At 32.8% G+C, this 16,412-nt stretch overlaps 2 protein-coding genes across 3 annotated transcripts in view; both read right to left on the bottom strand.

Annotated features, from left to right (window-relative positions):
• The window catches only part of LOC126747382 (transient receptor potential cation channel subfamily A member 1), a 592,560-nt gene that overhangs the window by 352,690 nt on the left and 223,458 nt on the right, over positions 1 to 16,412 (bottom strand). For both annotated transcript variants that reach the window (XM_050455968.1, XM_050455967.1), the window contains exon 3: positions 11,725 to 11,881. In XM_050455968.1, coding sequence (XP_050311925.1) covers positions 11,725 to 11,881 — 157 coding nt within the window. The remainder of the gene's footprint in view (positions 1 to 11,724; positions 11,882 to 16,412) is intronic.
• Positions 42 to 4,376, bottom strand: LOC126747388 (uncharacterized). The gene is made up of 4 exons (XM_050455974.1): positions 3,314 to 4,376; positions 2,162 to 2,717; positions 374 to 2,103; positions 42 to 317 (listed from the first exon to the last, which is right to left on the bottom strand). Exons 3-4 carry the CDS (start codon positions 1,598 to 1,600, stop codon positions 180 to 182), a joined length of 1,365 nt encoding a protein of 454 aa, XP_050311931.1. The 5' UTR covers positions 1,601 to 2,103; positions 2,162 to 2,717; positions 3,314 to 4,376; the 3' UTR covers positions 42 to 179.

Here is a 16,412-nt window from a genome sequence, read left to right as displayed (position 1 = left end):
ACAAAATCTATGTATAATTGTTTTTTTTTATACATCTTTTTTGAACTGTTATACATTTTACCCTAATCTTATTGAAAAAACAATTATATACATACTTATATTTTAAATTTTATTTTAAAAAGTACAGTTTTATATTTGCAAAAATCTATTAATATACCTATTTTAAAATTAAAATGTTGTTATTTTCTCGATGGATTTCTTATTTCCAGTCCTCTACTATATCGCGGGTCGATAATTTCCGGTAATAAACAATTGTAATAGAAACTTTTTAATTTTCCTATCATTTTGTCATTCCAGAATGAGTCCTGCCGCCAAATCTGAAATAATAAATTCGTTATACCAAATATCTTACTACTTAAAACAAAAAGCTTACCTGTTCTACCAGCATCCCCATAGGTGTCCATAAAATAAAATAACAAAAATCTCTTTTTGTGATATGAAGCTGGCCTTGGATTTTATAAAAATAATCATGGTTCTGTTTTAAATGCATCTGTCCATTTTCATCAAGGGTGGCAAACTTGATTATTTTTTTATTGATAGCTTCTGTAGGGCTGATTGCTGAAGCTGTTGATGGGCACTTTACTTCTACTAATCCTCTTGAGCCAACTAGCCCATCAGGGCTAGCAGCCAAAGCACAACATTCGGAATCAATAAAAAGACCACACATTTCAACTTTTAAATTGTAGGTTTCCTCAAATTGTTGAATAGCAAATGGTTCTTTTTCGGTGCCATACTTAGTGTGTTTATTGCCCCGAAACTTGGAATAAAGAATTGCTTTTACTTTATTTTTGCAATTTGTTTTTTCTAGCATTTTGCAAATATTTCCAAAATTTGACGCTGTAAGCCTTAAACTCCTTTCTTGATACCACTTTGGATTTCCTCCTTGTCCTCTGGTACTAATCTCTAAATCCTTAATCTCATTTTCATTTTTTTCGAGTTCTTCTAAAAATTCCTTTTTTTTTTCTTCAAATAAATTTTCTTCCATGTCTGGCTGTATGCTATTATCTGCCTCCTGATCCCCATAATCTTTATCAGGAAGCGCAATTGATTTATTTCGTTTTTTAAATAGGGTTTTTGGTCTTATTTTAAGAGTATTAATACGTCTTTGTTTAACTCTATTAATAAATTTTTTTGTATGACCAGAAGGACTTTTTTCAGCAATTGATTTAAAAATTTGTTTGTGGTATTCTCCGCTTCCAAGATTATAAGATAGGGCTGCAGCTTCACACCGTATTTGATAAGACCTTCTTTTTGAAAAATTGATGCGCTTTCCGCCAATAAACTTGCATACCACAGAGTTATAATGTTCAGCTACATTATTGTCCATATTTCTTAACAAACTGGAAGCATGCAATATGAGTCTATTTAGACAAACTTCAATGTCTTGCAAAACCCCACATGCCTTCATTTCTTCAATATAATTTTTTTCTCCAAACTTTTTATCACATCTAAAATATCCTATGGCTGTACAGTTTAGATGCTCTCCAAATACGTGGGATGGTATATTTTTTAAATCTTTAGTAAGATTTTCTATTTTAATACTAAAGCTTTTATCTTCTTTATTTCTTTGAGTAACAGCCATTGCCACAGCAGTTCTCATCCTTCGTATATTGTTCAAAATATGTTTGCGCAGGTATGGTGAAACCGGATTATTTGTACTGTTGCTTCTTTTTTTACCTAAAATAAATAAAGAACAATTAATAGCTTTTTCAAAAATTAATGCTAATGATAAATAAACTTATTAGATATTTCACGCAATTTGGAGCAAAAATTTCTTAATAAATGATTCCTGCACTCAATTTTCTCCACATGTAAACTTCCATATGGGCGAGCCTCGATCAGTTTTTTATAGACGCTACTGTCACCATCCCCAACAAGTCTTTTATAAATAATATTATACATGTCAATACTTTTTCGAAATCCTTCCACAATTATGTCGGATTCCATACTTGTGGATGTATTTGACCAGTTCTTATAACATGTATGATCTGGAATGACTTCCATGTTTTTGGCACTGGCGTATGCACAAAAGCTGCAGTATTTATTTCGGATGCCAAGAAATAAAAGTTTTCCGGTCCTCTTATTCTGTCCAATTATACAAGCCTAAAATACAAAAAAATCAAACAAAATTAAGTATTTAACTAAATCATAGTAAACTTACAACTCCTGAAGCAGCATCATAATTAACATTATAAGACCTTTTGCTCCAAGCACCATCAGCCACAACAGTGATACAGGGGCGATTATTTTGGTCTACTTCTCCTAATTCTTTGGCCAATAAACTCTCTTCTTGTGCGGCTTCCTCCATTGCTTTTCAAGCCGTTTCCCTTATCTTTTCTCCCACAAACTCATGGTGCTGCTGATATGTATTTGGAGACATAAAAGGGACATCCAGTATGGCCATAAATTCTTCTGCGGCAGTAAATCCAATACCCGTTGAAATGGTTGCTAAGGCTGCTGCGGCATTTATGTCCATGGATGTTTCAGACTCATCTTGAGTAAACAGATTGAGGTATTTTTCTAAATTGCACATTTTGCACTTTAGTAAAATTGAACTTTTTAAGCCTTTTCTATTTTCCGTCAAAATGTTCATATCTGCAATTGTGCAATTAAATGGAGGGTGTCTGGATAAATTCTGGATTTCTTTAAAAAGCTTCTGAATATCTACGATTCTCCTTCCTTCTATAACGTAGTCAGTTATGGTATCAGGAGATGTTCTAAAAGTAATATTTTGATATAAAAACTAATAAAAAATAAATAATTAAAAAACTCAACTAATTAAAAAATAATAAAAAAAAATATGGCCAAAATGAAAGTTTAGTTTTTATCACGAGTTTAGGTATTAAGCCTTTCATCGAATTTTTTAAAAATAATTTGTTACAAACCATTCCATATTCACTTTTTAAACAAATCATTAAAAAATAAGAAATATGGGCCAATTGGGTACATATTATGTACCGGGTGGGCAAATAAGAATGTTCACCGGCTATATCTCAGGCCCTAATAATCGTATTGCCTTGAAAAAAAAATGTTATAAAAGTGGCCCAAAAAAAAAAGCCGGAAATTATTTTGAAGTTCATTGGTTTCACAGATTTTAAGACATTTGATAATTTTTAAAAATAGTAAGATTTTATCTTTGAAAAGAACCTATTTTTAAAATCTTATTTCCAGTAAGATGCTAATACATTATATTTTTATGTTTACAATGAGACAAAATAATAAAATAATTTTTGGAAATATTTATCTACTGTTTATCTAATTGTTTTTAATAAATCTACTTTTTCAAAAAAAAATTGTTAAAATCCATACTTACTTTTTGGTATTAGTTAGATAATAACTCTTTTGTGTTTCCTTGATTTCCGGCGCGAATAGTAAACCTTGGATTTACCGTCTTTACGTTTTCCCATTTTTTCAAAAAATAACTGCTCTTGCACAATAAAAACAAAAACACTATAACAGTAAAGTTCACAGTTTTCACAAAAATAGCACATGACAGACTTCCATATACAACGGCACATCACAAACTAAAAAGTGTTAGGGTACGTAAAAAGTTACAGTTATTCAGGTACCCAGTCTAAAATTTTCGTTTTTCTCATTATTCTACCTGAATATAATATAACATTATTGTTTAACAATGGGGTAAGGCGGCACCGAGGCGACGCGATGGCGCGGCGACAGTCGCTTGCAGACAGGCTTAAAAATTCAAACAAAAAAAAAACAAAATTTACTAAATATCCTACTAATCTAACCTAAGTACCTAATATTATTAATTGTTATTAGTTGCCTACTAATAACAATTATTAATAATATTGCAGCGTACGGCAAATTTGTAAACACATCAACGCTACATCACAAACCAAAAAGGATTGTGGACAAAAGTTCGAAAAATAACTAAAATCAGGTAGTCCAAACTTTTCGTATTTGTTAATATTCAACCTACATAATTTATTACATTACTATATATTAATATTTTTTAACATTGGGGTGACACGGGAACGACGCTCGCCAGTAGATCTTGGATCGATAAAGCATAAAGCAATGCTGCCAAGTATGCCGAGACGTAGTAAATATTCTAAAATTTGATGAAAATTGCCATATTTTGCTATTACACGTTTGCTAGGTTTATTATCAAAAATTTCATAAAATGTTATTAGGGTTAATTTCTTAAAAACGCATTTACTAGAGGCGAACTTATTTATTTTTTTATATTTTTTTTTTATAAAAAAGAAAAATATCAATATTTAAAAAAAAAAAATAAACAAATAACTTCGCTTCTTCTGCTAAATATTTAAAAAATACTAGTGAAGATCTCATTAAAATATCTTTTAAAGCAAAAGAGTTATCCATGTAATAGAAATTAGGGGGTGATGAACGCTCTTAAGCAGAATTAATTTTAATGTTCCAAGAATTTCTGCTAGGCAGAATAATTTTTTCTACCTACCATAGGCTTGTACTAACTTGATTTAAGCCTCATCGGTGTCTGCCCAGTATTCAATAAGGATACAAACCAAATTGATCTGAGTTGGCCTTACTCGAAATTTATTCGAACAAGTTTGTTATAAATATGTATTATTCGTTATAAATATGTATGTGGTACAATAATATAATAGTGATATATGTTATTTATTTTCAAGTATCATACTGTATATTAATTTGTTATACAATGAATTATTATTATTGTTAAATATTTATGCAATACTATTGCACACGTATGCACGACAATTATGTAGAACACTGTTTTTAAATAACTACTAATATACCAGATATCATCGAAGAGAGTAATATACAATGGTGTAAGCGCATTTGGCATTCTTATTTATAATTCCTAAATCGAACCTTCACATGGCGACCCTGCCAGTGCCAAACACAATTTTTTAGTGCATTTTTCAGTAAGAGTAGTAATTGTTCTATATGTATATAGTACAAAAAGAAAAATGTTTATAGTAAAACCGTGGTAAAAGTATGGGAGCTAGTTGCTGTAAAGTGTGCTAATGTACAGTAACATACAGTGTGAGTCAATATGGGTACTACTAACACCAAGCATGCTGAAGTTACGGACACAGGTGTTGTAAACTCCAATTTAATAGTGGAAGAACAAGCTATGTTGTAACCTTGGTGTTACTAAAAATTAGGAAGGCTTACCGCAGAAACATGAAAAGAGACTTGTCAAGAAGTCTTATGCTGAAAGCTCCAGTTGGTGATGTCTAAGTAAGACTATTACATAGTGGTTTGTGTTTGTAAGTCCGTGTTAGTGAAAGAAGAAACAATGTGTTGGTGTAGAAAAATATTTTAGTAAAACCTGAAATCAGTGACATTAAGGACGAGCGATTAAACGCCACCTGTTTATTGGAAGATGGAAGAAGGAAATGTAATGGAGATTTGGCATCCGTCCCAGGACATGGACCACACAAATGTTATATTATAGTTGGTATGTAATTTTATTTATTTGTGTATATTTAGGATAAGATTTTTTGGCTATTTAGCAGTTTTAAAATATTTTTGGGGGTAAAACTATTTTTTTTTATTAGTTCATAAAGTAATCGAAAGTTATAATATTATAATATATTATAAAGTTACATATTACATATATATAGCTGAATAATAATTTTTATGTTGGATTTTTGTTTACATTTTTCATGTACTACTATTATGTTAAATCAGACTAATATGCTAAATCAGAGGAAATTAAAAAAGAACTTAGGGATAATTTACTTAAATACTATAATACCTTTGTGCAACTTGTATTACATGATTACAAAAATTTAAGTCAAGAACAGTATTTTGCTATTAAAAAACTTTTTTCCGTCTCAAAAGATAAAGTAGTCAGGGTATATCAAGTATTAAATGTTTCGTATAAAATACCTACATCGTGCACTGAACTAATTGATCCAAACGTGATTGAGGAGGATATTATTGACAGTGAAAACTCTTCAGAGGGTTCAGACGAAGAAAATACAAACACTGAAATTAAAATTGAAACTGGCAAAATGGCGATGACTAAAATGGATTTTTTTAATTTCACCAGCAGGGTTTTGTGCAATGATTTTGATGGCTCAGCGGATAAACTTCGATCTTTTATTGACGCACTAACTTTAATCCAAGAAAATTGCGAAGGGCACGAAGCAAATGCCGTGGCTCTTATTAAAACTAAATTAGTTGGTAAAGCAAGAGACCTTATTGGCGATAATGATACCATACCAATTATAATTCAAAAACTAACAAGCAATATTAAGGGTGAAAGTTCGCAGTTAGTTTCGGCAAAATTATTAGCTCTTAAACAAGGATCCAGCGATACATCAAAATATGCATCTGACATAGAAGCTTTAGCAACAAGCTTAAAAAGAGCGTACATAAATGAAGGTGTACCAGTAAATGTAGCAGAGGGTTATACGACTAATATTGCAGTTAAAGCCCTAAAATCGAATGCAACCTCAGAAAGATCCAGGTTGATAATGGAAGCAGGCACATTCAACACAACTCAAGACGCCTTGACAAAGTTTGTTAGCGTCGAAACTGAATCAAAAAATTCTACAGTCCTTTTTACACAAAATCGATTCAACAATAGAGGAAATCCAAATTATAGAGGTCATTATCCTAGGGCGCAAGGACAATGGAAAAGAGGATTTAATAGAAATCCTGAAGTTCCTATCCATAATAATTATCATGGTGGCCATAGCAGATATAGAGGTCACAGGGGCTATTCTCAACGAGGCAGAGGAAACTATTCTGTGCGCAGCTTTGAGACAGATAATTCGAGAAACGAATTATCACCCCAACCAGGTCCATTGGGGGAGCAATAAATATTTTTAACATGGACCTATCGTTGTCAAATTTTATCATCGTTCAGACCCAAATGACACAAAATGAAACAATAACATTAATCGTAGATACTGGTGCCGATATTTCTTTAATTAGGCGAACAAAAATCGATAAAAACCAAATAGTTGACAGAGCAAATGCTAGCAGGATAAACGGTGTTACAGCAGGACATATAACTTCCATAGGTACTACTAAAACTGTAATGTTTATTGACAATTTTTCTTTAAAACAAAATTTTCACATAGTTGAGGATAATTTTCCCATACCAGCAGATGGAATTCTTGGTAGAGATTTTATTACACAATATCAATGTCAATTGGACTACTCTAATTGGACAATGCAAATAAGACTTCATAATAATTTAATCTCTATACCAATTCATGACAGCCCTGCAAAAGATATGTTAATTATCCCCCCGAGATGTGAAATAATTAGAAAAGTAGAAAAGTTAAAATATCTTAAAGAAGATTCGGTTGTATTAAATAACGAAATATCCCCAGGCGTTTTCATAGCATCAACCATAACTTCTAGGTCAAGTCCAATAATTAAAATTCTAAATACAACATGCGAAACCATAACCATAAATAATCCTAAAATTGTAACCGAACCCCTAAAAAACTTTTCGTGTTATCAATTGCATTGTAATCAAAATAACCGAAAAGATCAACTATTAAAGGAATTAAATAAAAACATCCCGGAATGCGCGAAAAAGGAAGCCACCGAATTATGCATGGAATTTGCTGATATATTTGGGTTAAAATGTGATAAATTAACAACAAACAATTTTTATAAACAAAAAATTAAATTAGCTGATGAGCAACCTTTCTATATAAAAAATTATCAAACACCGCTTTCCCAATCTAAAGAAATAAATGCACAGGTAAGTAAAATGTTAGAGGAAAACATAATAGAGGAATCTAATGCCGTTTACAATAGTCCAATCCTTTTGGTACCTAAGAAATCTAAGGGTCATGATAAAAAATGGCGACTAGTAGTGGATTTTAGAGAGGCAAATAAGAAAATTATCCCTGATAAATTTCCATTGCCTCGAATTGACGATATTTTAGACCAACTAGGCCGTGCTAAATGGTTTTCAACCCTAGATTTAAAGGCGGGCTTTCATCAAATACCACTTGCAGAAGAATCTAGAGATTTTACAACTTTTAGTACAAGTACAGGTAGCTACAGATTTACAAGGTTACCATTTGGCCTCAGAATAAGCCCAAACAGTTTCCAGAGGATGATGAATATAGCATTTGCTGGAATAACACCTGAAAAGGCTTTCTTGTACATGGATGACGTAATTGTAATTGGTTGTTCAAAAAATCATCATTTACAAAATTTACGTAGTGTATTTGAAACGTGCAGAAAATACAATTTAAAATTAAATCCCGAAAAATGCAATTTTTTTTCGCAAGAAGTTACTTACCTAGGTCACAGGATTACTAGTAATGGAATTTTGCCTGACGAGTCAAAATACGACATTATTAATAAATACCCAGAGGCTAGAAATGCTGATGAAGTAAAACGCTTTATAGCATTTTGTAACTATTATCGCAGGTTTATTCGAAACTTCGCAGAAATTGCAAAACCTCTTAATATGTTAACAAGAAAAAATACGCAATTCGAATGGAGTGAAAAATGTAAACAAGCTTTTATTTATCTTAAAAATTCGTTGTTGCAACCCGAAATTTTACAATACCCAGACTTTAATAAACAATTTATTTTAACAACAGACGCATCAAAAAATGCTTGTGGCGCTATATTATCACAAAACTTTAATGGGCAAGAATTGCCAATAGCTTACGCTTCAAAATCATTCACTAAAGGAGAATCTAATAAAGCGACTATAGAACAAGAATTAGTAGCCATCCACTGGGCGATTCAGTATTTTAGGCCATATTTGTACGGAAATAAATTTTTGGTAAAATCTGACCATAAACCTTTAGTGTATCTCTTTTCTATGAAAGACCCATCTTCAAAACTTACCAGGATGCGATAAGATTTAGAAGAATATAATTTTGAAATTGAATATATTAAAGGAAAGGACAATGTAGGAGCAGATGCATTATCGAGAATTTGTATTAGCGAACTAAGCGATTTGGCGATAAATAACAAAACAGTCAACGTATTTGCAGTAACACGGGCAATGGCAAAAAAGGATACTACCTTAACAGAAGATAATAGCGAGAATGCTAGCATGCCGTTTACGGTTAAACCAAAAGTCCTAGAGACTTTAGAAAATAGTAATGTTTTAAAATTAGCTTATGTAAAATTTAAAATTCAGCATAAATATCTATGGATACTTATGGGTAAGAATAAAGATTTTATGATCGAGGATAAAATGTTAATCAGTAATGACAAAACATTCTTAGGAACAGTTTTATCTAAGCTGGAAAAAATGGCTGCTGATTGCAACATTAAGGAACTAAAGCTAAAAATAACAGATGAAATATTTAAATTGTGCACAATAAACGAATTAAAAAATATTGCTTTAAGTAAATTAAAAAATCTTACTATTTTTCTGTATGAAGAGCCCAAAATTATTAAAAATAATGATGACAAGTTAGCGTTAGTACAGGAATATCATGATAATCCACTTACCGGAGGTCACTGTGGACAGAAAAAATTGCTTAAGAAGCTAAGAGCAAATTACCGATGGAAAGGAATGTCCCGCGATGTCAACAAATACGTTAAAAAATGTCAAAAGTGTCAAATTAATAAGAGAAAAATAACTCATTCAGAGCCAATGGTAATAACACCTACACCACAAAAAGCATTTGACATCACATGTATCGACACGATTGGACCATTCAGAAAAACTCCTAACAACAATATGTATGCAATAACAATCCAGTGCGAGTTAACTAAATTTGTCAAAATTATCCCTATTCCGAATAAAGAAGCTAAAACTATAGCTAGGGCAATGTTTAATGAATTTATTCCTAATTATGGCCCAATGCAGGAAATCAGAACCGATATGGGCACTGAGTATAAAAACGAAGTACTTACATCACTTTCTGAACTTCTAGAAATTAAACATTCTATTTCGACAGCCTACCATAGTCAAACTATAGGTGGTTGCGAAAGAAATCATAGAGTCTTAAATGAGTTTCTTAGAATGTACATAAACGAAATGCAAGACGATTGGGATGAATGGACAAACTATTTGAGCTTTTGTTATAACACAACTCCCAGTGTATATCACGAATATACGCCATTTGAATTAGTTTTTGCACGTAAGGTTGATTTTTCTAATATTTTAAATGGTTCTTTGATAGACTCTGTATATAATATCGACGCATATTATCAAGAAGTCAGATATCGCTTACAAATTGCAAATAGACGAGTCAATGATTTTATTCAAAAAGCAAAAGTTCAGCGAAAATTAGAATACGATAAACAGTCTAAAGAAATATATTTAAAACCCGGTGACTCAGTACTTTTAAATAATGAAAATAGAACGAAATTTGACCCTTGGTATAAAGGCCCTTTCGTAGTAGAGGAGGTAGAAGGTGTAAATTGTATATTAAGTAATAGTAAAAGTGACGCTAAAGTGAAAGTGCATAAAAATAGATTACAGCATTTTTATAAGTGATTAAAGTGAAAAAGCCATTTTCAGTGTTTATCGTAGAAAAATTAAAAGAAAAACAATTAATTATGTCAATTATAGCAGTTGTACCGAAAAGAAAACATGTACTAGTTTTAATTTACTAACCTTGTAACCTAATATTTTATAATACATATTATGTACTTATAAGTCAATGCAAAGCTTCGCAAAAATTGAGGTTCATAATTTAATAACTTAACACGTATTGTTTAGGATTCGAAATAGTTAAGAATTATGTAACATTATTTAAATTAAACAACTTAAGTACATGTGTACTTAGGTAATTTAGGTAATAAGTTTGTTTAAGTAAAATCAGGGTTAACATTTTAGGTTTCATTTTTAAATAGAGAAAAAAAAATATTTAAATCTATACTCGATCGATAATACTTTTCTTTTCTATCCTTTCTTTATTATTTATTTTCTTTCTATTATTCCTCTTATCTTTTTCTTAACACTTTCCTTAAACCTCTAATAATTTTATTTTTATTGTAAAATAGAAGTGTAAAATGTAGTAAAAAAGCGTATATACCTTATGAATATTTATTTTTGTACGAAAGTACTCCATTTTTATTTCATTAAAAATGTAGTTCATTCTTTCAAAAGGGGGAGATGTGGTACAATAATATAATAGTGATATATGTTATTTATTTTCAAGTATCATACTGTATATTAATTTGTTATACAATGAATTATTATTATTGTTAAATATTTATGCAATACTATTGCACACGTATGCACGACAATTATGTAGAACACTGTTTTTAAATAACTACTAATATACCAGATATCATCGAAGAGAGTAATATACAATGGTGTAAGCGCATTTGGCATTCTTATTTATAATTCCTAAATCGAACCTTCACATGTATACTATCATTTGTCATTATTCACTATGCAATTATATAACCAGTTCTATTAGTTGTTTGCTGTTGGGCTGTTTTCTAAATAAATAGATAGCTAATAATCAGATGAAATTTGGACTAAGACGTGTTGACACAGTTTTCAGAATTAATTCCTAAGAATAACAATGAATATTGAAAAAGTAGGTTAGCTGTATCTGATAAACTTCTGAGTTTGATCTGTGATTAACTTATAAGTATTGAATATTAAAGATGCCTTCATATCATATATTTTCATCTTGCAAACAATGAAAGCAAATTTATTAAAATCCCACAATTTCAGTGTTGATTCTAAGTTTTCTATCTAAAACCAACAATTTCATTATTTTTAATAAATCTGATCTTCTTGTTTGTCGCGGTTTTACACGCGTTTTAAATTTACGAGTTATTTCTCACCTCCTCCCTGCTGCACAATAAAAGTCAGGATGTTGACTCTATTACGAGATGCGGCCTGATGTGCAGTTGTGCGGCCCCTGGGATCTCGCAAAGAGAGTCTCGAAGGGTCTTGGATGTAAAGTCTTTGGAACATGTCAAGGTTCCCACTCTCTGCAGCCTGAAAAGAGGGAGAAAATATTTTATTTTATTGCCTATAGGGTAAGTCCGGGTTAGATGGCCATACGGGAGGCCAATGTCGGAAAATTCCACTAAGCAAACGTATTTATTTCCGCGAACGGTACTTTCTGCATTCAGTTGCGTTCAAACATGTAAACAGTGACGATTTCCGAGCCGAATTGTGCCCATCAGTTGAGTTTTTTTCATAAATAGTTTTCGTAGGTCTTAAAAAATGATGTGTCTTTGATAGTAAGGAATATAATTTATCGCAGAGTAGTATTTAAAGTGGTATTTTGGCGTTGATTAGTTAAATATAAACGAAAATATGTTCCTAACCTCAAAGTCTTTATTCAGCTTGTATATAAATTGCTTAAAAAGGGATGGCCATCTCTACCATACAATTGGGAGAGATGACCAAATTGTTTTTGATATAGATGGCCAGTATTCAATGCATTTTTTAATCGACAAATTTAGACTGAAGGCCGCGTTATGGGCGGCGCTGTTGGTTTTTATTTTCCATAAGACCAAAGCAAATTATTTGGAGATTCCATTCAACAAACTACACAAAAAAACGCATCAGATTTGGTTGATATTCATTCACAACAACAATCCTAAAAGGGTTATATACAATCCCAGGTCTGGAATTTTTCATCTTTTGTCTACTTGTTTAGTTAATAAATTCCGAAAAAATCAACAATACATCAATTTTTAAAATGAGATTAAAAATCTACATGGCAAAAGATCAAAAATCGCACCCCTGGAAGAGATACACTTTTTAGGAATGTTCATGTCAAATTTTAACCAAATCTGATGCGTACTTTTTGTGCGAATGTTGAACGGGATCTCCAAATAATTTGCACTGGTCTTATGGAAAATAAAAACCAACATAGCCGACCAGAACGCGGGCTTAATTTCTTAATGTCATGATTACTTTTCGTCTGTTTCAGACAAAATGCCAACAAACTACAAACGAAAATCGGCATCGACCAGGGGCTCCTGGAGTGAAAATGATTTAAAGGATGCCATGCAGGCTATAAGAAGTGGGTCATCGGTTAAGGCCGCTGCGCAAAATCATGGTGTACCACAAAAGACTCTGGAAAGAAGGCTGAAAAAAAAATACCTCTAAGGGAAGCATGGGCCCCGAATCGCTTCTGAGTGATACCAACGAACTTAAGTTAGCGACACATTTGAAAACAATGCAGAAATCTGGTTTTCTTTTATGTATTGATGATGTTCGCCGAGTAGCATTTTTTTTTGCTAAACAGCTAAAAATACCGCATAGGTTCAATAGAGAGAAAGAAAGAGCAGGTTACGACTGGTTTACCTCTTTTTTACGCCGGCATCCAGATTTATGCTTAAGAAAAGCAGAAGGAGTATCAATTGCATGAAATCAGGAAATTAATAGGCTAGACGTTAAAAACTATTTTGATTTGCTCCAAACCACCCTAGAAGAAAATTATATTTTTAATAAACCAGGGTATATTTTTAATACCGGTGAGACGGGGCTACAAATGAATAACCGTACTGGTATTGTTGTTCCCGAAAAGTGTTCTAAAAGTGTGTCTATGACCACGTGCACTGAAAAGGGGGAAACAATATCTTGCATCGCGTGTTGCAATGCTGAAGGCATGTTTCTTCCGCCGGCTTGTATAATGAAAGGCAAATATAAGAAAGCAGAATATGAAGATGAGATGCCACCCGGGTCGGTTCTTTATATGTCAGAAAAATCAGCGTATGTTTACACCAGCATTTTTATTATGTGACTTAAAGACCATTTTATACCACGAAGGCCCACTGGTAAAGTCTTGCTGATCTTGGATGGTCACGCTTCGCACTGCACTTCAGTAGAATTGCTGGAAGTAGCCCGAGATAATGATGTAATGTTGCTGTATCTTCCAAGTCACACAACGCATTACTTGCAACCGCTAGATAGAACAGTATTTAAATCATTAAAATCATATTTTTATAATGCTTGTCACCAGTGGGGTCGTGCTAACCCTGGAAGAAAATTAACCAGACTACAATTTGGACAAATGCTTTCAGAGAGTTGGGGAAGAGCGTGCAAAGTAAGGTACGTGCGCCAAATATTGCCATTGTTCCTAATATCGCCACCCCTCCTTACTCAGCCAGTATCGAGACTAACATTTAGATGGCAGCACCAAAAGTTAGTTTGATTTGTCGGCCATTTGTTTTACCATCGAAAGGTTTAGTCTATGTCTTTCGTCAGACGTAGGAGCACGCTATTTGTTTTTCTTCTCCGCGTTATAAACAAGTTCACATTTTACGTTGATTGTAATACAATCTAACCTAATATTTTCTGGATTTTTTTCAATAAGCACATGTAAGTACATCCAATGGTTCTTGAATTATAAATTGCTTCAATTATTGTATATGTGTTTCTAGGTTATGTATTTTTTTTTCTTTACGTTATTTGTTCCTAATATTGCCATCACTAAGTATTCCTAATATTGTCAGTGGCAATATTAGGAAGCTATGGCAATATTAGGAACAAAATATAATTTTTTTTGTAGAATGCCAAGAAAAAGAGCTCAGTGGTCAGAAGAAGACCTACGCTCAGCGTTGCAAGCCATAGGGAATGGAATGTCCATCAAAGCTGCTGCCAAGCAATACAGTATACCTCGTACAACACTAGGCCTTCATCATAGAACCCAAAATTTTAAAAAAAAGCTCGGAAGGTCACCAGTATTATCTACAGAACAAGAAAATGAGTTAGTGCAAAGAATCCACAGACTAGCTGAGGTAGAAATGCCTATAACAAGCAAGATTTTAATGAAAAGTGTATTTTCTTATGCAACAGCAAAAAACATTTCAAATCCGTTTTCTAAAATCTCGAATAGGGCTGGTAGAAAATGGCTCAAGTTATTCTTAACTAGGCATCCGGACGTATCGAAACGAAGAGCTCAACAAATGAATATGGCGCGAGCCCAAAAAATGAATAGGCCAATCGTTGATGACTACTTTCATAAGCTAAGAGAAACCATCGAAAAGCTAAAGTTATTTGACAAACCAGGTAACATTTATAATATGGACGAAAAAGGGTGCAGATTGACAATTCATAAGCAACCAATTGTTTTAGCCAAAAAAGGGGCAAAGCGCGTACATTTAACCGCACCCGAGCATGGGGAAAATGTGTCAATTGTAGGTTGTGGAAACGCACTGGGTCAATCAGTACCACCTTTTGTGCTTTTTAAAGGACAAAGGTTAAAACCGGAATGGTCTGATCACTTGCCACCTGGCTCAAAAGCAATTGTCACAAATAAAGGAAGCATGACATCTGAAGCCTTTATTGTATGGCTTACTAATTTTTCCTCATTCAAAAATTCTGGCCCAACACTACTAATATTCGATGGGGCTTAAAGTCACCTTGATATTTCTATAGTTGATGCAGCAGACCGCATGGGCATAACTTTATTTTGTCTTCCAAGCAACACTTCACATGAGTTGCAACCCATGGACAAGTCTGTATTTAAAAGTTTTGAGACGTTTTGGGATCAAGAAGTTTTGCAGTTTTTAATGATAAACCCTGGAAAAGCAATTACGAAAATGAGGTTTGGAGAAATTTTTACTTCCGTTTGGTTCAAAGCGATGATTCTATCAAACATTATTTCTGGTTTTAAAGCCACCGGTATATATCCATTTAGACCAGAGGCAATACCTGAAGAGGCTTATGCACCAAGTTTGATCACCCACAGAGAAGAAAACGACGTAGTAAATAATTCTCAAGGTGTATCAGATGTCGTGGAAAGTTCTTGCAGGTCAATTGAGTCTGCAGACAAAAACAAAGCAAGTACAAGCGGGTATCAAGTGCCAAAGAAAACTGTTGCGGTTCAGTTCGCAAACGCGAGTACAAGCGGATATCAACTACTAAAAAAACCGCTTCAAAAAAGAAAGAAGAGTCCCGTTTCTAGCACAGATACCGAATCACTATCGGATTTTAGTCTTGACGATGATTCACTTGACGATATATCCGATGAAAATGAACCTTTGGTCAATTTGAAAAAAAAAGTTTAGAAGATAAGTTTAGTCGAAACAAAAAACAGACTACACAGACTAAGAAACTTAACACCAGGGCTATTGGGAACTATGAAAGCAGCGATGACGATGAAATACCATTAAATAAACTAATACAAAAACAAAAAGATGTAAAGAGACTAACTAAACTGCCACAAAATAAAAAAGATGATACCATCACAGAGGAAACCATAAACTCTAATCAGAATATGGACTCAACACCCGACTCTAAATGCTACAACCAAAGTTGTGAGAGAAGCAAGGAGTGGTACCAAAAAGAAATCGAAGGAAAAATCAGAAGAACCGAAAAAATCGTGGTTTTGTTTTCTTTGTAACACCTGCCGGGAAGAAGATATGCGCTTATGCATAGTTTGTTATAAATATATTCATGAAGCCTGTGTAGGCCTAACTAAAAATGACAAAGAAAGGTTTATTTGTCCTTACTGTTCTTAATTTTTTTTAACTGTTTGTTCTATCTTTAATCTGTAGTTCCATAATGA

This window comes from Anthonomus grandis, chromosome 19 (genome assembly GCF_022605725.1).
Source record: "Anthonomus grandis grandis chromosome 19, icAntGran1.3, whole genome shotgun sequence".
Classification (NCBI taxonomy): domain Eukaryota; kingdom Metazoa; phylum Arthropoda; class Insecta; order Coleoptera; family Curculionidae; genus Anthonomus; species Anthonomus grandis.
The sequence above is the reverse complement of the archived record's forward strand: the minus strand, read 5'-3'. Positions and strand labels throughout refer to the sequence as shown.